The 17,475-nt window shown below is 46.9% G+C and overlaps 1 protein-coding gene across 3 annotated transcripts in view; it reads left to right on the top strand.

Moving 5' to 3' along the window:
• Positions 1-17,475, top strand: part of Mtt (mangetout) — a 109,075-nt gene that overhangs the window by 15,582 nt on the left and 76,018 nt on the right. For all 3 annotated transcript variants that reach the window (XM_077675979.1, XM_077675981.1, XM_077675980.1), the window contains exons 3-5: positions 14,394-14,564; positions 15,324-15,468; positions 15,992-16,265. In XM_077675979.1, the coding sequence (XP_077532105.1) occupies positions 14,394-14,564; positions 15,324-15,468; positions 15,992-16,265 (590 nt within the window). The remainder of the gene's footprint in view (positions 1-14,393; positions 14,565-15,323; positions 15,469-15,991; positions 16,266-17,475) is intronic.

The raw sequence follows: 17,475 nt of genomic DNA, 5'->3' as shown, positions 1-17,475 counted from the left end.
CTCCTCACTAGCCCGAAACGAAAAGATGAAACTGAAAGCGAAAAAAAAACCCCATATTGTTGCATGGTCAGCTGCCACGACAGTAACAAGGCGAAAGAAGAGGATCCATTCGTTAAATTCTGCATATTCCCCGCGAAAGCGCACCAAAAGGATAGACGGTAAGCATGGATCACTGCAGTTCGAAAGGTGAAATAAGTTGACACATTTTTGTTTGTATCTGTGTGCTTTCAGTTTACATTACCCGGCTTTGAAAATGCGAACTAGTGTTCTAACGAGTCCTCCCCTCTACACTTTTTTTAATGCATGCTGCCAATGATTGTTTTCCGCTATAATAAATAAACTTCGGAGTTGTTTATAAACAGCTGGTGCCGTTCGATATCGTCCATATATAACACAATAGGTTGACATTTTGCATGGGTGAAAAAAAAAATAGTTTCTAGCGATTTAACTGGCTGTAGTAGCTCTGGTCCGTCTTGTCATTGTGACTTGTGTTCTGGACGGAATTGCTGCGTTGTTCGCTTTTTTACCACATTTAGAAATACTGGTAATTAAAAGAGGTATACACCAAATTCTGTATATTAGAGTAATTAAAAGTTATACGTCACAAGCTGTTCTGTTGTTTCCGTCAACTGTCACGCTAACCCATACTTGTACTCCAAGCGGGTGACTAACATTGCGAACAAAAATTTCTTCAAGGACAAGTAAAATGGAAATGCGGCGCTGTCAGCGCACCCCTTAATTAGCGTGTGCCTTTCTAATGCGTTTTTATAAGATGCAGCTGATTGTTTCAAGAGTAAGAAATAACCTATTAACCATAATCAATCACGTTTATCTTACATTTCTTGCACGCGTCAGTGTTTCTGCAGTCCAGAAAGTCCGGATGTCAGAAGCGCGAGCACGCGCAGGGAGTAACAAACAAGAGAAAATTCCCCGCATTTCCCCGAGGGGAAGAATGTGAAAGTGCGAATGCACGAGTTGAATTTGCGCGGTTCGGTAATGTTCGCGAAAGAGAGATCACACACACACACAGACACACAACTACAAAGAAAGAAAGATGCATTTATTCACAGACACCTATTTGTGTTGTCGTTGTGCTTGATTGCTAGAGCGGATCTCAGCTTTGAAATTTCGTGTCAGTACTCCTTTAAGCGGGTGCATTAGCCCTTCTCACGCCCGATTCCTGGCCGATCCCCCACGTGGGTATGTGCCATGTCAGCGGCCAGGCAGCGCGCGCCCATCTCCCCCCGTTGCCAAGGAAGACGAGGAGATTCCTGGCCAATCCCCCACGTGGGTATGCTATGCGGACATCGCCGGTGGACGCAGGTTCAGGGTCGCTTAAGAAGTGCATCGCACTTAAAAGTACGCTGTGACCAGCTGAACAGCTGTCGCCTTGCAGAAGAAAAGAGCAATCGACGACCGCCGAACAACGCGTTTCCCCCCTTAAAATCGTCGGGGCAGTCTGCCGGTCGAGCGGCGGGAAGCAGGCGGCGCGTCTGTAGCAGACGACAAGACAAACGTCGACAAAAATGAACTCAGTAACTACTCTACGTGTAAACCGAACTTGCTGGACACGTGCTAATGTGTATGCTTTCATAAGTCGAAAGAAAATTTTACCCAGCCCTCTTCCTAACGCGAGAAATGCAGCACGCGCGCAGCGAAAAAAGCACGTGCCGAATAGGCCGCCGGCCCGGCGTACTCCCCCTCCGGGGAGAGGGCAGCGCTTCCCTCGCCCGGCAAACTTTAGCTTCGCCTCCCTATAGCGTACTTTGAAGTGCGCGCACGAACGCACGCACCCACGCACGCACGCACGCACGCACGCACGCGTGCGAGCACACACACACACGCACGCACAGACGCACATATATGTACAGGTGCCATCATAAGAAACTGCAACAAGGATTCCTGAATAGCAAAAAAGATGTGTCTTACTGGCTTTATGACAGCCATTACCGGTTCACACGAAGCTTATGCTATTAGGGAGGACTCCCTTAAACGCACATCGATGCAGCCGGGCAGTTCCCGGGAGAAGAAATTCCTGCAAATTTACGAGACCATGTTCCAATAACTTTTGTTGGCACCTGTACACCGTGCTGCTATACTTCAAGGAGAAGCGTTCGCTAAAACTCGGGTTAAAAATTCTTCAAGGCTTGCGAGGATAAAACTATTGATTGATTGATTGATTGATTGATTGATTGATTGATTGATTGATTGATTGATTGATTGATTGATTGATTGATTGATTGATTGATTGATTGATTGATTGATTGATTGATTGATTGATTGATTGATTGATTGTAGGGTTTAACGCGCCGACGCAACGCAGACGATGTGGCGCGCCGTAATGGAGGGCTCCGGGTTAATTTTGACCACCTGGGGATCTTAAACGTGTGCCGAAATCTCGTGCACACGGGCGTTTTTGCTTTTCGTCTCCCTCAGAAAAGCGGCCGTCGAGGATAAAACTAGTCGACCACAGACTGGGTCCTAACGAAATGTTTTAAGACTGAGATGTCTTTGCAGAAGCGTAGTCTGTGAAGCGTCCCCTGCCCCTCAGAAGTGTTCTGCCTCGGTATCCAAGTGGTCACCGGTACTACACTCAACAGGCGGGCCCAGAAAGAGCCCCCATTGACGCAACGCAAGCCGCTTATTATATTGTCGCCTGAGGGAGTGCGAAGCGTTGAGCGCGGCGTTTCTGGCAGGCCTGCTTGACAGCAACACGTGTGATTAAAGATACGTGGACCGCGGGGAGCATCACGAGCCCAGCCTGCAAACAAATGCGTGCTCGCAGTTTGACATGGCAGGTATTAACGCTTGAGCGTTACTTGGCTACGTCGGCGAAAGCGCGCACCCGGCTGGCGTCAGCGAAAAGGTGTCCTCAAAACCGCCAATCGTTAGCGCGCGCTCAATTCCCACTGGCTGCGACACGCTTTCTATTTGTTGGGGCCTCGCTAAATGGAACCTGAAGGAACCGCGATAGTGTGTTCCATTTATCAGGAGTTTCGTTCACAGCGGGAATAGGTTCAGCATAGTACGATGCGAAAATCCAAGCAGTAACGTGAGCGGTACACAATGTTCACAAACTTAACTGCAGAAAAGTAATCTGAGGATGTTTTTTAAGCGCTACTCCAGCTGAAGAAAATGTTGATTGCCTGGTTTTAATTCTGCCGGTAAAGCCCAGTGGGAACTGCGATTCATTGCATAGTGAAAAAGGACCTTATAAAATCTTTGTTTAGCTCTCGCAGCCGTTCATTTTAATTAGGCAGCGCCACGTTCACTCGACTGGCTGTGCAGAAACGTTGTGGAACCTTTTCATTTCAAAGAAATGCACCCATGCACCCGGATCCGCACAGATGGTAACCAGCGAAACTATGACGTACGCATGGTGTTTGCCATTAGGCAGTTTTAGTTTCACGTGCGCAGAAGCTCCACGTACGTAGAAGTTTTGCGGGTGACCACTCCGCATGGTCAGAACGCCAAGAGCCGGCGTGATTCTCACGGACGTACGTGAGATTCGAATTTTGACGTTGCGGTGTTCACGTTAGTCAAGTACGTAGAGTTGACCAACATGGCGGCGCCCAACATGGCGGTGCCCTGCCCTCCCACTGCGCAGAAAAAACAGCTTCGTTGGTAATCCCTCGGGGCGATGTCGTGTTCTAAGTTGTTGATTTCGCTTCATTTTTCCCATTATAACCCTCAGCCGAATTTTCAATCAAAAAATAGCTTTCGTTTTTGAGATAGAATGGCGATTTTGTAGCTCTGTTAAGCCTGGCGAAGTAGCGATTGTCGTCGTGATAGCAACGGGCTCACGAGATCACGAGTTGCTACAGCAGTGTCTGCGTCTGTTCGTAGGTGGCGCTACGCATCCAGGCACCCTACGCGAGGGGGGGGGGGGGGGGGAGTTCGTGTACGTGTATCTATGCTCTAAGAGTTTCAAACTACATGCGCGTGGACTACGTATCCTTCTCGCGCTTGCGTGCGTGAACTCTGTACGCACGTGAAACTAAAACTGTCTATTGCCATGTTGACGCTGTTCCGCTCTCTCCGGGCACAGTTACTGCATGAGCTGCAGCCTGCAATTCACGCAGCCCCTCGCGCGCGCCCTCCAGCGCGTTAAACCGTGCCAACCTTTCTCCCCTTACATCTACCTCTTCTCCAATCCGATTTTTCGCGCATGCGCATGGGGTTACGCTGGAGGACTTTTCTGCGTACAAAAGACCGCCGGACTTTTCTCTCGCCTAGATGTATCAAAGTTCGCTTTGAAAAAAAAAAACCCTCAGCCGATTCCGCCTGCGTGGGTGTCGTTACAGGATCATTGTGGGAGTTCTCGTCTTCGAGTTCTTTCTCCTCGCGTTCGCATGACGGAAACAGACATCCGCCGTGCGCGGTAGTTTCTGGGCATGTTGCCCACACAATACCGAACAAAAGCTTCAAGACCTAGGCGTATCTGAACACGACTGCAATCCCACCGTGACCTCCAGCACTGCTATGCGGGGGCAATGCACGGAGTGTGCACGACAACTGAAAAAAGAACCCGCATTCTGCAACCTAGATGTGACGCGTACCTCCAAAGCTGCGCGTTTGTCAAACTAGTTGTGGTTTCGAGTCTGTCGTCCGTTCTGATCATTGCAGAAAAATTCACAGCGCATGCGCACGACCAGAAGGAAAGAGAACAGACACCACAAATTTTTCGCTATGCAACACCAACTTGCCCAGGAATCCGTATTCGTGAACTTTAGTTCTGTTCACATCACTTCACTTTGTGACGTTGCTATTGTTCTTGTCATGTGTTCCACTATAGGACGTTCTTCAGAGTACTCTGAAGAAAGAAAGTCCTAAGAAAGTAAGGAAGAAGTTAAGTGTGTATATATATATATATATATATATATATATATATATATATATATATATATATATATATATATATATATATATATATATATATATATATATATATATATACTTAAGGCGGGCAACACGAGCCGTCGGCATACGTCAGGGGTGCAGTGACAATCTTCCCGTGCTAATAACCGCAAAGTGTACATACAAGTACACATGCGGTATCTTACTTCCTGTTTGCTGACGTTAGTGGACGCCGGAAAAGCGCCCGTTATCTGGTGCCGCCATCGGAACGAGCTAGAAGACTACTGAACGACCTGAACCCACACTGGCCGAAGACCAGCGTCTAAAGTGCCATAGCGTGTTAATGAATAATGAAAGCAAAATCGGGTGGCTCCCCTCGGAACGACCCTCTCCAGCTGCAGTCGTCGGCATCTGTTTGCCACGGACTCACGAAAATGGATGCCAACCACTTGCCTGAACGTCGCGAATAAGTAAAGCAAGCTCTAGGAAATACTCGATAAGTTATTCGCGCACCAAGTAATGGCGGCAAACATCGGAACGAAATCATATGAATATTTTACAAGCCTTGCGTCTCGTTCGTGACATGCACAAAAAGCCCGAAAAGGGAGAGGCTCGCTTCGGTGGCCTGCCTCGAAGTTGATGGCCTTGGAATGACAATAAACAGATCCCGGCTAGTGCAGTGCCGATATATCGGTAAACGTCGTGCATACCTTACAGAGTACAAGCACGCAACGGAAGCGATGTGGCACACGTGGCAGAAATGAGACTTAAAGAACAGAAAATGCGGGACTGCGTCAGCGAGAGCTGCCTTTCTTGAGGTAACTGAATGCAGGAGATTCAAGCAGCCTGGTTTGCTATGATTAACATTCTTTTACAATACGCCGTTTTCCTTCGGCCTTTCCGATCCCAGCTCGCGCCACTACCTGACAGCCACTGGATTCAACGGCTGCAACTCGAGCGAAGGCAAATTAAGTAGGCGTATCTCGCGGCAAATTTTCTGATGCTTTTATAGCCAACCTGTGTTTTTGTGGTCGTAATAACAGTAATCGCAGCGCACGAGGCATGCCTTGCATTAGGCAGAGCTTTTTTGCGTTGTGAGGTGGTCCTGTGCTCACGTCTCTCTCTAACAAAAAAAGCAAAGAGAAGAAAGAGACAGAAGCAGTACGCCAGCGCTCTTAGAAATGAACGGACGCGAAAAGCAAAGTTTTCAACAGACCGTACTAACAAAATTAAAAACGGACGCGAAATAATAATAAAAAAAAACACTTCTGAACTTGTTCATTCCATCATTGTTTGTTTTGATTGTCTGCATTTTTGCCGAACCTACCCTTTGGTAAGGATTTCGACACAGGTTATCAAAGTACTGGGGTTTTGGGGGCGTCGGAGGACGGGGAAGGGGTAATTCAAAGCCGGATTATTTCTGAAAAAAACAAAACCCGCAGGACTCACACCGCATGTCGGGCGCTTTAATAAATCATGTAGCTTTATTTAACCACTAGCCGCTGGCGTGCGGCTTGAGCTGACGAATCAGGCGAAAGTCAAATAGCCGCCCTGGTAGCAGCAGCTGGCTAACCCTGAAAGCGGTAAAAACAAAACAAAGAGAGAGAAAGAGACCTGCGTCCCTTAGGCGCGCAATTTCACACTATTGTGAAACTCTACGCCTCCTGTGGGGCCGCTCATTTGTCAAAATGTCGTGGGACGGGTTTTCTGGCTCGGCGTAGTGATACAAAGCGAGTGAGAAAAAAAATAACACCAACAGAAGTGCTTTTCGCTTACTGCACGATAAAGGGACAATAAAACCTGCCGTGGAAAGGACGGCTGTACAGTTGTATGCACCAACAGGTATTTTTTTTTTTTTTTTGCACAGATACAAAATCAATGCGAAAACTTGTTAAAAATATGTCCCGACAGGACAGACCGGGTTCTTTCCTTTTTTGCTTGACGCTTTTATTCTTTGCGCACCTTGGTGACGCACTCGAAGTGACTTTCTGTGAAACCACAGGCACGGTCGTCACTCGAACGTATGGTCACGCGAGCGCTCCAACATCGAGATGGGCACCGCAAAAGCGTACTTTGTGTCCCTTATTCGCTGCAGTGCTGTCCGAGCTACAGCTATGAGCAACTGGCTAGAAGAGTGATTGGTTGGAAACAATCACAACAGCAAGCAGGGATGCCCATAAGGACGCACGTAATGAGCAGGGCGCGGCACGCGAGCTGTAAAGGAGGGCCGTACGCAAAGCTTTACGAGTTGCGCGCTTTACGACTGACAATTATTCTTTCAGAGCAATGGCTTTTTTTACTGCCCTGCGCAGGCAGTTTTTTTTACTGTTGTTAACAGCCGACTGGAGAATGAGGATACGAAAGCCAAATAAACGCCGGAGAGGCGCAGTTAGGAGTAAAAAAACAGAGTAACTACATGGAAGTGAACTTGTATCTCCCGCCTGGCGCGCAGGAATGTCAAATCGGCAAACATACACCGAGTACTTGTAACCTGTTCTGGAGGGAAGCAGCTGGTTAAAAGGAAGCTGAAGAGCAAAGCGGACGCATTTGGAAGAGGCAAGTGCGCTGAGTGCGTTGTGGGTGCGCGGTTAAGGAGGGACAGGTGCGGAAAGGTCGGAGACGAGCTTGGAGGGAAGTGCAGATGCGAGTTGGGGCTTCGCCTGTAAGGAGGCTCGCCGGCAACACACCACGGTTCAGTGGTAAAGCAACAAATACGAGCGACCCCGACTAGTCCAAAAATTCTGCTCGGAGCTATGAAGGAGGAGTAGTTGCGCTCCACGTTAGGTGCCGGCGAAAAAAAAAAAAAAGAACGAGGAAATGGAGTGGGGAGGCTGAAGGCCCCTGACTATACGAAATGCCGCGGATGAAATGTAAATGCTAAAAAAATGGTAATGTGAGAACGTTAAGCCAAGAGCCGTCGAAGAAAATGGTTAACATTCAGCTCTGATTACATGATTGAACAGCGAAGGTGTTAAACCCATAAAAATTGGCATTACAAAACGGAAAATTGTGAAATTGCGATTTCACAATAAAGTAAATAATCGTTCTAACGGAACACCTTTATTTGACACTTCTCATTAGTCTAAATATTTTGTCTTCCTCACTGCGCTGTACTAAAACGAAGCCAGTTTCTTGTTACGAGGAATTACGCGGGTTAGATTCCAGGCCGGAGCTGCCGCTTTTCTGATGGAGGCCGAAAGCAAAAATATCCGTGTGTTCGAGATTTCGTCGCACGTTAAAGATCCCCAGGTGGTCAAAATTAATCCGGAGCCCTCCACTCCGTCGCGCCTCATCGCCTGTGTAGCGTCGGCGTGGTAAACCCCATAATAAATTGATCTATTGTTACGAGGAGTTTATTGTACCGAGGTCTTACTGTACTTTATTTACGAGCGTATTGAGCGCGGTGCAGTCCCAGCGCGCGAAAGAAATAAAACAGGATTATCAACTACAAATACTTACAACAGCTGCTGAGATAGATCACATCAAGGTTTTGTAGTTTTTTTAGCAGTCTGGCGTCACATAATTTTCTTCGGAATAGTTTCTATCGAAGGCAAGTGGCAGTTGTTTTTTGAGACTGTATTCCTCCCGTAACGCAGCCGACAGAAATTCCTAATTCTTTACAAATCCGCGGAGAACTAAATAATCATTAAAATCAAATGAAACAGCGTAGTGATAGCCCTGTAGTCCTGCTAGCAGGCAATCGCACGATGATTTTTTAGATAAAGAATTCGCTTTGCGGCAAAGTGTAGCTTACTGAAGGACCATGACAAGATGAAATCCCGAGGACTGAGCCCTACACAGCTTTGCTCTAAAAAACTTGGCGCAGCTTGCAATGCTGGTGCAAGGCTGGAGGAACAGCAGAGCTGTTGCACGGTGACGTTGCGGCTTGACGGGCTCCAGTGAGGCTCGGTGGAGCCATGCCTAGGCTAGCGAAGCGAGCGCGAAGGTATGCACAGCTGCGCCAGGGGTTGCTAGGCAACGCGAGGTGACGTCATCGCTTCGCGAGGTTTTCTTGTGCGACGGACGGATAACGCTAGTCTTAAACATTTCTACTGTTAAAATTACCTTCCAGTATAATTTCCGTGGTTTTAGGGACGCTGAACAAAAGAACGGCGCACCAGCACGTCGATCGAGGTATTGCCCCGTCTTGGCCCAGTGGCAAATGCTGCCGCAACTGCGGGACAAACGCCCTCGATACTTGATTGCGAATGCGGGGGAACGTGTGAATGTTATGCAAGGTGCTCGACCTCATTTAATCCTGAAGATGTTATCATACTACGGGATATATTAAGCGGACTCCCGAGGTTATCAAGATCGCAAACTAGTTCTGCTTGTTTTCAGTGGAATAACTTACACTGTAATAACTGAGCATGCCGTCCGCATATATTACAAACAAAATGCATTTTATAAACCACTGCCATCGAAGATGTCATTTTACGCCCATCTGGTTTACTAACAAGACTAAAGTTTGCTTCTCTCTCTGTGACATTTTTACTGAATCCTTCCCCTTATCTGTCTGTTGGGGTGTGAATATATGGGGTCTCATAATCCACTATAGAAACATGATCACGCCTTTAAAATAGCCGGGACAGCGTGAAATATCGCTGGGGACTGCACAGCAAATTGTTCTAATAGAGTGCACGCTCCGCCTTGCACTTAATGTTCTCACTCTTGGGAATTTCAAGAAAGTGATTGTATTTTTGCTATGTGCCCGCTGCTATGCGCGCGGCTCTCGTTCGCAGCGCAGCCGCTTAGCCGGTGATCGGCGCGTTCCCATAGGCATGCTGCGTCTTCCGTCAACCGGTCGAGCCCCGTAGCATTTGGGATATCCGCAGGGAAGCAGTGATTGATCGAATCAGGCCCGCTTAGCGACCGGCCCGAAAGAAAGTCATTCTCCGGTTGAGACGCCTGGAAGACGAACTGTGATCGCCTTATGGGGACACCACGCCACATTTGGGGACACCACGCCATTTTGTTTCTTCGAGCTGCCAGTAATGCTGAACCCATTTTACCAGCCTTTAACTAAGGTTTTCTGGACTCATAGTATATCAGAAGTGCTGGATGTCGTAAGAGGGGGCGAAAGATACTACCCGTGGCAGTAAGAGATAGACATTATAATATTGGAGATTTTTTTGAACCAAGTATCTTAGGCGACGGAATAAATTTTGGAATGTGACGGAGTCGTTTATTACTACCACGTACGCATTTTTGTAGTTCTGAAATATGCAGGCGATATGAAATATCCTTCGCCACTGTCCAAAGCATAGGTGTTGCAACGCATAAAACTCCCGATGCCGAATCGACTCAAATATGAGTTGGAAAGCCTCTATATTTGGCGTCTGTTTTGTGATGGATACAATAAATCACACGCGCAGCTTACGAAACATTCAGACATTGAATTTCAAAAATACAATATGGCTGGCTTCGATTCTGTCTTTTCAATTTGAGGTCCAACATTCGCGATCATTTTCTTTTTCGGGAGGTTTGTTTGTTTGTTTGTTTGTTGGTGTATTTATTTATTTATTTATTTATTTATTTATTTATTTTTATTTATTTATTTATTTATTTATTTATTTATTTATTTATTTATTTATTTATTTATTTATTTATTTATTTATTTATTTATTTATTTATTTATTTATTTATTTATTTATTTATTTATTTATTTATTTATTTATTTATTTATTTATTTATTTATTTATTTATTTATTTATTTATTTATTTATTTACATACCGACTTCGCCCGTCGGGCATTATAGTACGAAGGACAGATAATCGATATGAAATACAAAATTGCACACTCTTTAAAAGGTAGAAAAAAAATCAATTGTAAGTAAACATACAAGCCTTAGGTTAGTAAGCCACACATTTCAAACCGCGAGTACAATACTAAACATACATGTGGTACATTCTGAGGGAGCACACGAGACAGCACTAAAGAACAAAGTTTCGCCCAGGTAACAAGATACATTCATTAACACAGCACGCTGGCTAATATTGCAAAGCTTAAACAGCAAATAAAGTTTCAAATGGCGAGTACATTATCTACAAACATATTCTTGAAGAGCAGTGGGGAACGTTAGATCAGAAGGAACTTCAATTAGCTCAGGAGGCGGCAGGTTCCATTCGCGTATTGTACGGGGGAAAAATGAGTTTTTTTATGTGGTTGGGCGCGCGCATATTTCTTTTATCTTAAGTGAGGGATAAAAAAAAATTCCCCGCACCTCAAAGATGTAGGGCTAAAATATAATTTATTGTCTTAAATGAATGTTACTCACCATTTTTCTGACGACTGCCCGGAGCCCGCCTGTTCGCCTCAACCAGTGCTACCATAATAAACCGGAATCAAGTAATCTTCTACGCCAATTTCTCCGTACTTAATAATATTTGTAAGCCTTAGCTCGATCCTTTACACCGAGACGTGGACAAAAGGCGTAAGAATAAAACACATAAGAAGCAGGTAGGCGCGTCGTATAATGAAGGACTACAGAATAGTTGATACCGGCGCGAGTTCGCCCGAATTAATCTTCGAGTACCTGGCCCAACACGGTCTGCCACCTACGCATTTCGAGCGGCAAACCGCTGCCGGCCTTTCAAAATGACCAGTGGACGCGAAGTGACCGCCGGCACCGCCGGCCTTCTTTCGAATGCGGCATGACGAAATTAGGCACAATGCCGATGGTGTAGTGTTTGTATGCGTGGAAAAGATTGGTTTCCTGTAGCGCGGTTGTTGAGTTCGCGTATTTCAATGGGTATAGCAGAAATGCAAATGAGATCACCTGTCCGCGTGCCTAAGGCTGCCTCTGAAAATTACGTCCTTTTGTGCACGGGGACTCGCGGCACATATGCGCGAGGGCTGCGCCAAGTTTGAGGGCTGCGCCAATCGGAACTACAAATTCGCGCGTGCATTGTATGTAAAAGAGCGGGAGCTTAGGCGAGTTGGTGATACATTTTCGACGCTATTGTACGGTACAAAGGGCAGGGACTAAAGGGAGACCAAATACGGGCGCTGACTACGACTGAATCCAGCACCAGCTTATTCAGACTCATGAACTACAGTTGTACGGTTCATTTTGTTGTATAAATTTGAGAAAGTAGTAGTAGTAGTAATAATAAACATTTATTGAGGAATAACTTTATTGCAAGGAGCTGGTGATCCTAGGCGTCGGCCCTTGGGCTCCAGCAACGTCGTCGGCCAGCTGGATGGCGCAGGTTTGATCCACCGTGTTGGAGCCGAGCAGCACGGTTTCCCAAGCGATTTAAAAGAGACCTAAGTTTTTCCAGTCAATAATTATACCGGGTGTATGGAGGCACCCTGTGAATCTTTGTTCCGCAAATGCCCTATATAAGTCCTGTTACAGGCTTTGCAGCGCTGCCTTCAGGTGCAGAGTTCCGACCTGATAAGCACTTGGTTATGCCAAACTTTTGTTGGTCGCGGTTACATAACCGCCGTTTAAAATAATTAAGGTATTAAAAGGTAAAGTTATAAGGTAAGTTATTTTAAAACAAAATGTACTTAAACGTAACAAAACATGTACCGGCTGACAGCGTGGCCAGTGACCAGAAGCGACTACTGGTACTCATTTACCTGCACTAGATGAAGAAAATAGGGAATACGGCAAATGTCAGTGGTGTTTTGTCTGCTCCTGAAAAACTCTCAGTGCTTAAAAAGTGAGGGAATGCGAATGTCACGTGACGAAACGTCGGCACTACGAGACATAGACACGATTCCTAGCATTCAAAGTGGGCGAGGCGTACATGCATCCCCTGACTTAAGCGAAGAATTACGTTGACAAACTGCAGATTTTTTGATTCGGCAGTTCGAGGTCAGCTGGGCGTCCTGTGTAGAGACTTCGGCTGCGGGTCCGATTTTGAATAATGTGTCATCATTGATAAACGCAGTGAAATACTTAACCAGAAAACGATGGAGACAGACACGATGCAGTGGACGGGTTAATTGTGCGCCAGCATGCCGTCCATTGCTCTTTCCACAATTAAAGTCAAGTATCTGGCTGCGATGCGATGGGTGTTCTAAAAAAACTACATGCTATTTGTCTGCATAGTGTGTCCCAAGTACTAATTTCTGGTGGCTCCGTGAGTAAACGTAAGTTAAGTCAGCGCCTGTTTTGTACTCTTTCTTCAGTCCTGTTTGGCTGTGCAATCATGTCGACAATATTATTCCAAGACGAGGCCGGTTCCTTTCAATGTCTTGCTATAAGAAATGGCAAGTTTTTAGCTGTTACAACCAAGGCGTCGCCCAAAACTACCGACAAGCTGGAATTCAGAAGTTTGACTGGTGGCGGTCAAATGGCTTGCGCTTCACTCATACGAAAATGCAGTCGGTGAACGCGCTATGCCATCCAACGTCTGCCCAGTCGCTCTGCCTTTACCTGTAAGTGGTATGCCGCATATTGACGCCAGCCATAAACACAAATCGTGTCCACAAGCATCGAGGCATACAAAGTTAAGAGCATCATAGAAATACGAGCAAAAAGTAAGCACGCTTTCAAGTCAGGCATATTAAACGAGCGTTTTGGGCTGTCAGGTGTCGCTTTGAAGTCAAGAAAATCAGTGTCACAGTTCGCGGTTTCGAAAAAGGCTCGTTCTTTGCATTTTATATGATTAGCTTCGCGCGTTTATGAAGCACTTGAAGCACACTTCCAACTTCTGCTTAACTACGTAAAACACGCCTGAGCGGCTGATTTATTTAGAGATAAGTACGCCCTTCACGGCCTTCAACAAGAACCAGAACGTTTTCAAGGAGGTGAATTCTGATTAAGACTTTATTTTCTTAGTGCACTTTTTGCCGTGAACAAAGATGAACAGCTTGGAAGACCGCTAGTGCACCGGAAAGATACGAGTGACAGCCTAAGCCCGGTGTCAACATCTCGGCACGAGATGACGATGAGCCATTCGATGACACGCTGACACTGGCTTGCGGCTCCCACTTTATTAAGGTTTTCGCTGTCATCGCGCTTACCGCGTAATGTACGTAACCTCAGCTCACGGCACGGGAAAAAAAATTCTGGTCGCTGGCGCTCATGCGGAGCGCAAAATTTTCCGAAAGGAAGTTCCCGAGCCAGGTCTTTCTTTATGCGGATACTTCTAAGGCGAAGCTGAAAAAGAGCGGCTTAGCATGGGCGGGGGGGGGGGGGGGGGGGGGCGGAGGAAAACATGCTGCAGCTGGTGGCATTAGAGCGTCCGCGTTCTCCTTAGATAGTTTGTTTTCGGTCTTCACGCATGAGGACAATACTTCCTACGCCTTTTTGTCACAGATAACGGTGGCCAAAGCATGAGCGTTGAGGGCTGTTGCGGGCGTAAGCACACTCTGCCCTTGCATTAAAACCCCAATATAGCGTCGCTGAAACTTTTTTTGTGAAGAAAATGTACATCCTTGTATACTGATAGCGACAACGAGGCAACGGTTGAGTCTAGGAATTTCATAAGCGAGGCAGAACAACAGCACTCCTCTAGCTGTCGCAGAACTTTATGCATGGTAATGCGCAGCCGTTATTTTTGTTGGCGCGTGAACGCAGGTGAGCTTCTTCTCTACAAGCCCGGAGTTGAGCAACAAGCAGCGCTTCGAGTTTTTCCTGCGCACGGTGCCTTCGGACAAGAACCAGGTGCATGCTATGGTTGAGATTGTCAAGCTTCTCGGGTGGACATACGTGTCCATCGTGTACGAGGAGTCCAACTACGGGATCAAGGTGAGATTCCTCCCTCGACGGTACGCCACTGCTGCATGCCATTGCCTGGCGGAGAGACAATGTCAGCCTTCTATGGTCGCCTCTCCTTGTCGGGGATGAAAACACCCGCAACGCCGATATCGAAACCGATACTGGAACCGAAGCAAAGAGGACGTTCGCGCGCATTGGCAGCGGCAAAATTCGTCCAAGCAAGCAATACGCATTTCCCTGGGGTCGAAGGGCGTGATGATAAAAAAAAAAAACTGGTGGTTTTTTGCGTCCTCGTAAGTTAATAACTGGTGCAGTCTTGCTTGGCAAATATGTTATATACGTACATAAGATATGGCGGCAAATGCAGCCTACCCGTGAACTGTGCAAACATGACGCGCATTACACAAAATTACGACATAATTATGTGAAAACGCATGATTGCGAAGTGGGATAGGAACGAAAGCATTGTTGGACTCCTAAAATAGATTTTCGTGCCAAGTGGTAAGCAAGGCCAAAAATGAGGTCCAGTGCAGGTATTCACACAAAATTGAAAAACAAACAGTCAACAGCAACCAGAGTTCGATTCTATCCACACACAAAAAAGAACAAATCGCGGGTCCTTACCGAGTCAATGTTCACGCGAGTGCGGGAGCTCAGCGACGTCGCCACCTGATTCGCAAACTCAATGTGCGCATGCGTATGCACGTCGGACGTAGTGAGGACGCGCTGTTCTGCCGGTGCCACGACGGAGAGGCAACATTGTAACCACGGCGGTGGCCATTCTCACAGGCGTTCAACGAGCTGGAAGAACAGCTGCGCAACCAAAACATCTGCATCGCAGTCAAAGAGAAACTGACCAAGGATTCAGGCTTGGGCACCGACGACTCGTACAATACCATCGTCCAGAACCTCCTTACCAAACAGCGAGCCAGAGGTACGTTCTTTCCCCCCCCCCAGTCGGGCACGTGGTACTTTGGGTCATAGAGCTTCACCCTAATATATACTAGAGGGAAATCTGGCGCCACTGTCTAGGGGAGCCGCGCTTCAGCGAGCGTTCCTTCATGTACGGGTAAGACAGTTCCACTTGTCCTTGGCATGGCTCAAGAACATGCTCAAAAGTCGGCTCTGGCTGCAGAAAAGCAACAATATTACTACAGAAGCTTCATCAGATTTGTTTTATTGTTATGAAATTGAACCTCCAAAAAGACTAATTTGTCAGTGATTACTGGTCAGCTTCACGCGTGATGAACAAGAAAAAAATAATGTTACCCTTTTCCGTTGATTTTGGTTTCGAGACAACAAAGAAGCCATATGGCTAGCTAAGCCAAGTAAGCGAGGAACGTCGCTACCGGCAATGGCGCCGCCCAGAGTGGCCCGCGACAGCAGCGACAGATGTCCCTCTACTATATGTTAGTATGAAACTGTATGCGTCGGTTCCCTTCTTCCCTTCGGTGCAGGCGTGATCGTATTCGGCTCGGACCAGGAAGTCGCGGGCGTGATGCGCGCAGTGCGCCGCCAGAACGCCACCGGCCACTTCACCTGGATCGGCAGCGACGGCTGGAGCGCGCGCGCTCTCGTTTCGGAGGGAAACGAGCCCCAGGTGGAGGGCACCCTCTCGGTGCAGCCCCGGGCGCACCCCGTCGCCGGCTTCGACCGCTACTTCCGCTCGCTGACGCCGGACAACAACCACCGGAACCCCTGGTTCATCGAGTTCTGGGAGCACTTCTTCCGGTTGGTGCATGCCGACGTAATCTCGCCCCACGATGACGAATTGCCGTCGTTTGCACGCGTTGCCCCCGTACCTTAGCGGTTCTCTTTCAACGCAGGAGGCAATGAGCAATGGAGGGAGTGCGTGGCATGGCCGTGTGGCGAATGTTGCGATCTTGTTCCCTACGCACGCCTTTTGTGCCTGTGAATGATGCATCCTGCATGCTTCTCGGTGGTACCGTGGAGTCCAATGCAAACTGCACAATGTAAGTAGGTTTCTGCTTTGAAGAAATTAGAGTTCTAGCGGCAAAGTGTCTCGTGATTGGTTGTCCCAGTTTTAGTACTTCTTGATCTTTATTCTTATTTGGAATACCTGAATGCGTGTGTGAAATAAAATAATTGTTTTGGTTCGACGTGAAATATCAATCGTATATGTAGAGACTAGATAACGGCAAATGACAATTTTTTTAAAGGACCATCAATTGGCAAATAAACACGGGCTTTGCGGGAAAGCACCTGGATGCACAAAGTCGCCCAACAACAAGTTCTTGTAGACGATCAATTGTCTGCGATATTTTGAGGCTACCGAGTTGCTGGGCGAGTCATCGCAGGGGCGTAAAATTGTGGATGTGAGCATGCAAGCTTATAATTACTGCGGCGTCACTCACGTTCGGGGCCACGGTGTCTGTAAACAAAAGCCAGAACTTCTGCGCACTATAGTTCCAGAATTAATCGGCTGGGTCTCGAAACTAGGGCGCATTTCTCTTAACGCCCAGAGGAATGCCTGCGATAACTGGTGAAATCGGCAATTGCCTAAACTTCTTACTACGTTCAAATTAAAAAGAGGTCTCGCAGTGTTCACTGGTAAAAAGTTGAGTTCATTTTTGTCTTGAATTACCAAAATATTTAACGTATTATATACATCAGAGGCCGTCAAGAGCCATGAAAAATGACCGGATTACTTGATGCTAGGCAATCAAAATTCTCTACATGTCATCTCTTCTCTACATGTCATCCGTCCGTAGGTGTCACTTTTTCAAGTGTGTATTCGTGCCTGTGAGCACAAAGCAGCATGAATGTGCACCCCTACCCCACTAATCTTTTCATCTCTAGCGTGGACACCACTGCAAAGACGTGACGATGTGAATATATAATTATCGCATGTGCTTGAGTGTGAATACGAACTGGAATGAATGAATGTGCATCCCTTGCCATCAACTATTCTCGCCTGTAA

This window comes from Haemaphysalis longicornis, unplaced genomic scaffold, assembly GCF_048455015.1.
Source record: "Haemaphysalis longicornis isolate Haplotype H1 unplaced genomic scaffold, Haemaphysalis longicornis Haplotype H1 scaffold_7, whole genome shotgun sequence".
NCBI classification, from domain to species: Eukaryota; Metazoa; Arthropoda; class Arachnida; order Ixodida; family Ixodidae; genus Haemaphysalis; species Haemaphysalis longicornis.
Note: the sequence above shows the minus strand (reverse complement) of the source record. Positions and strands in the feature narration are given on the sequence as shown.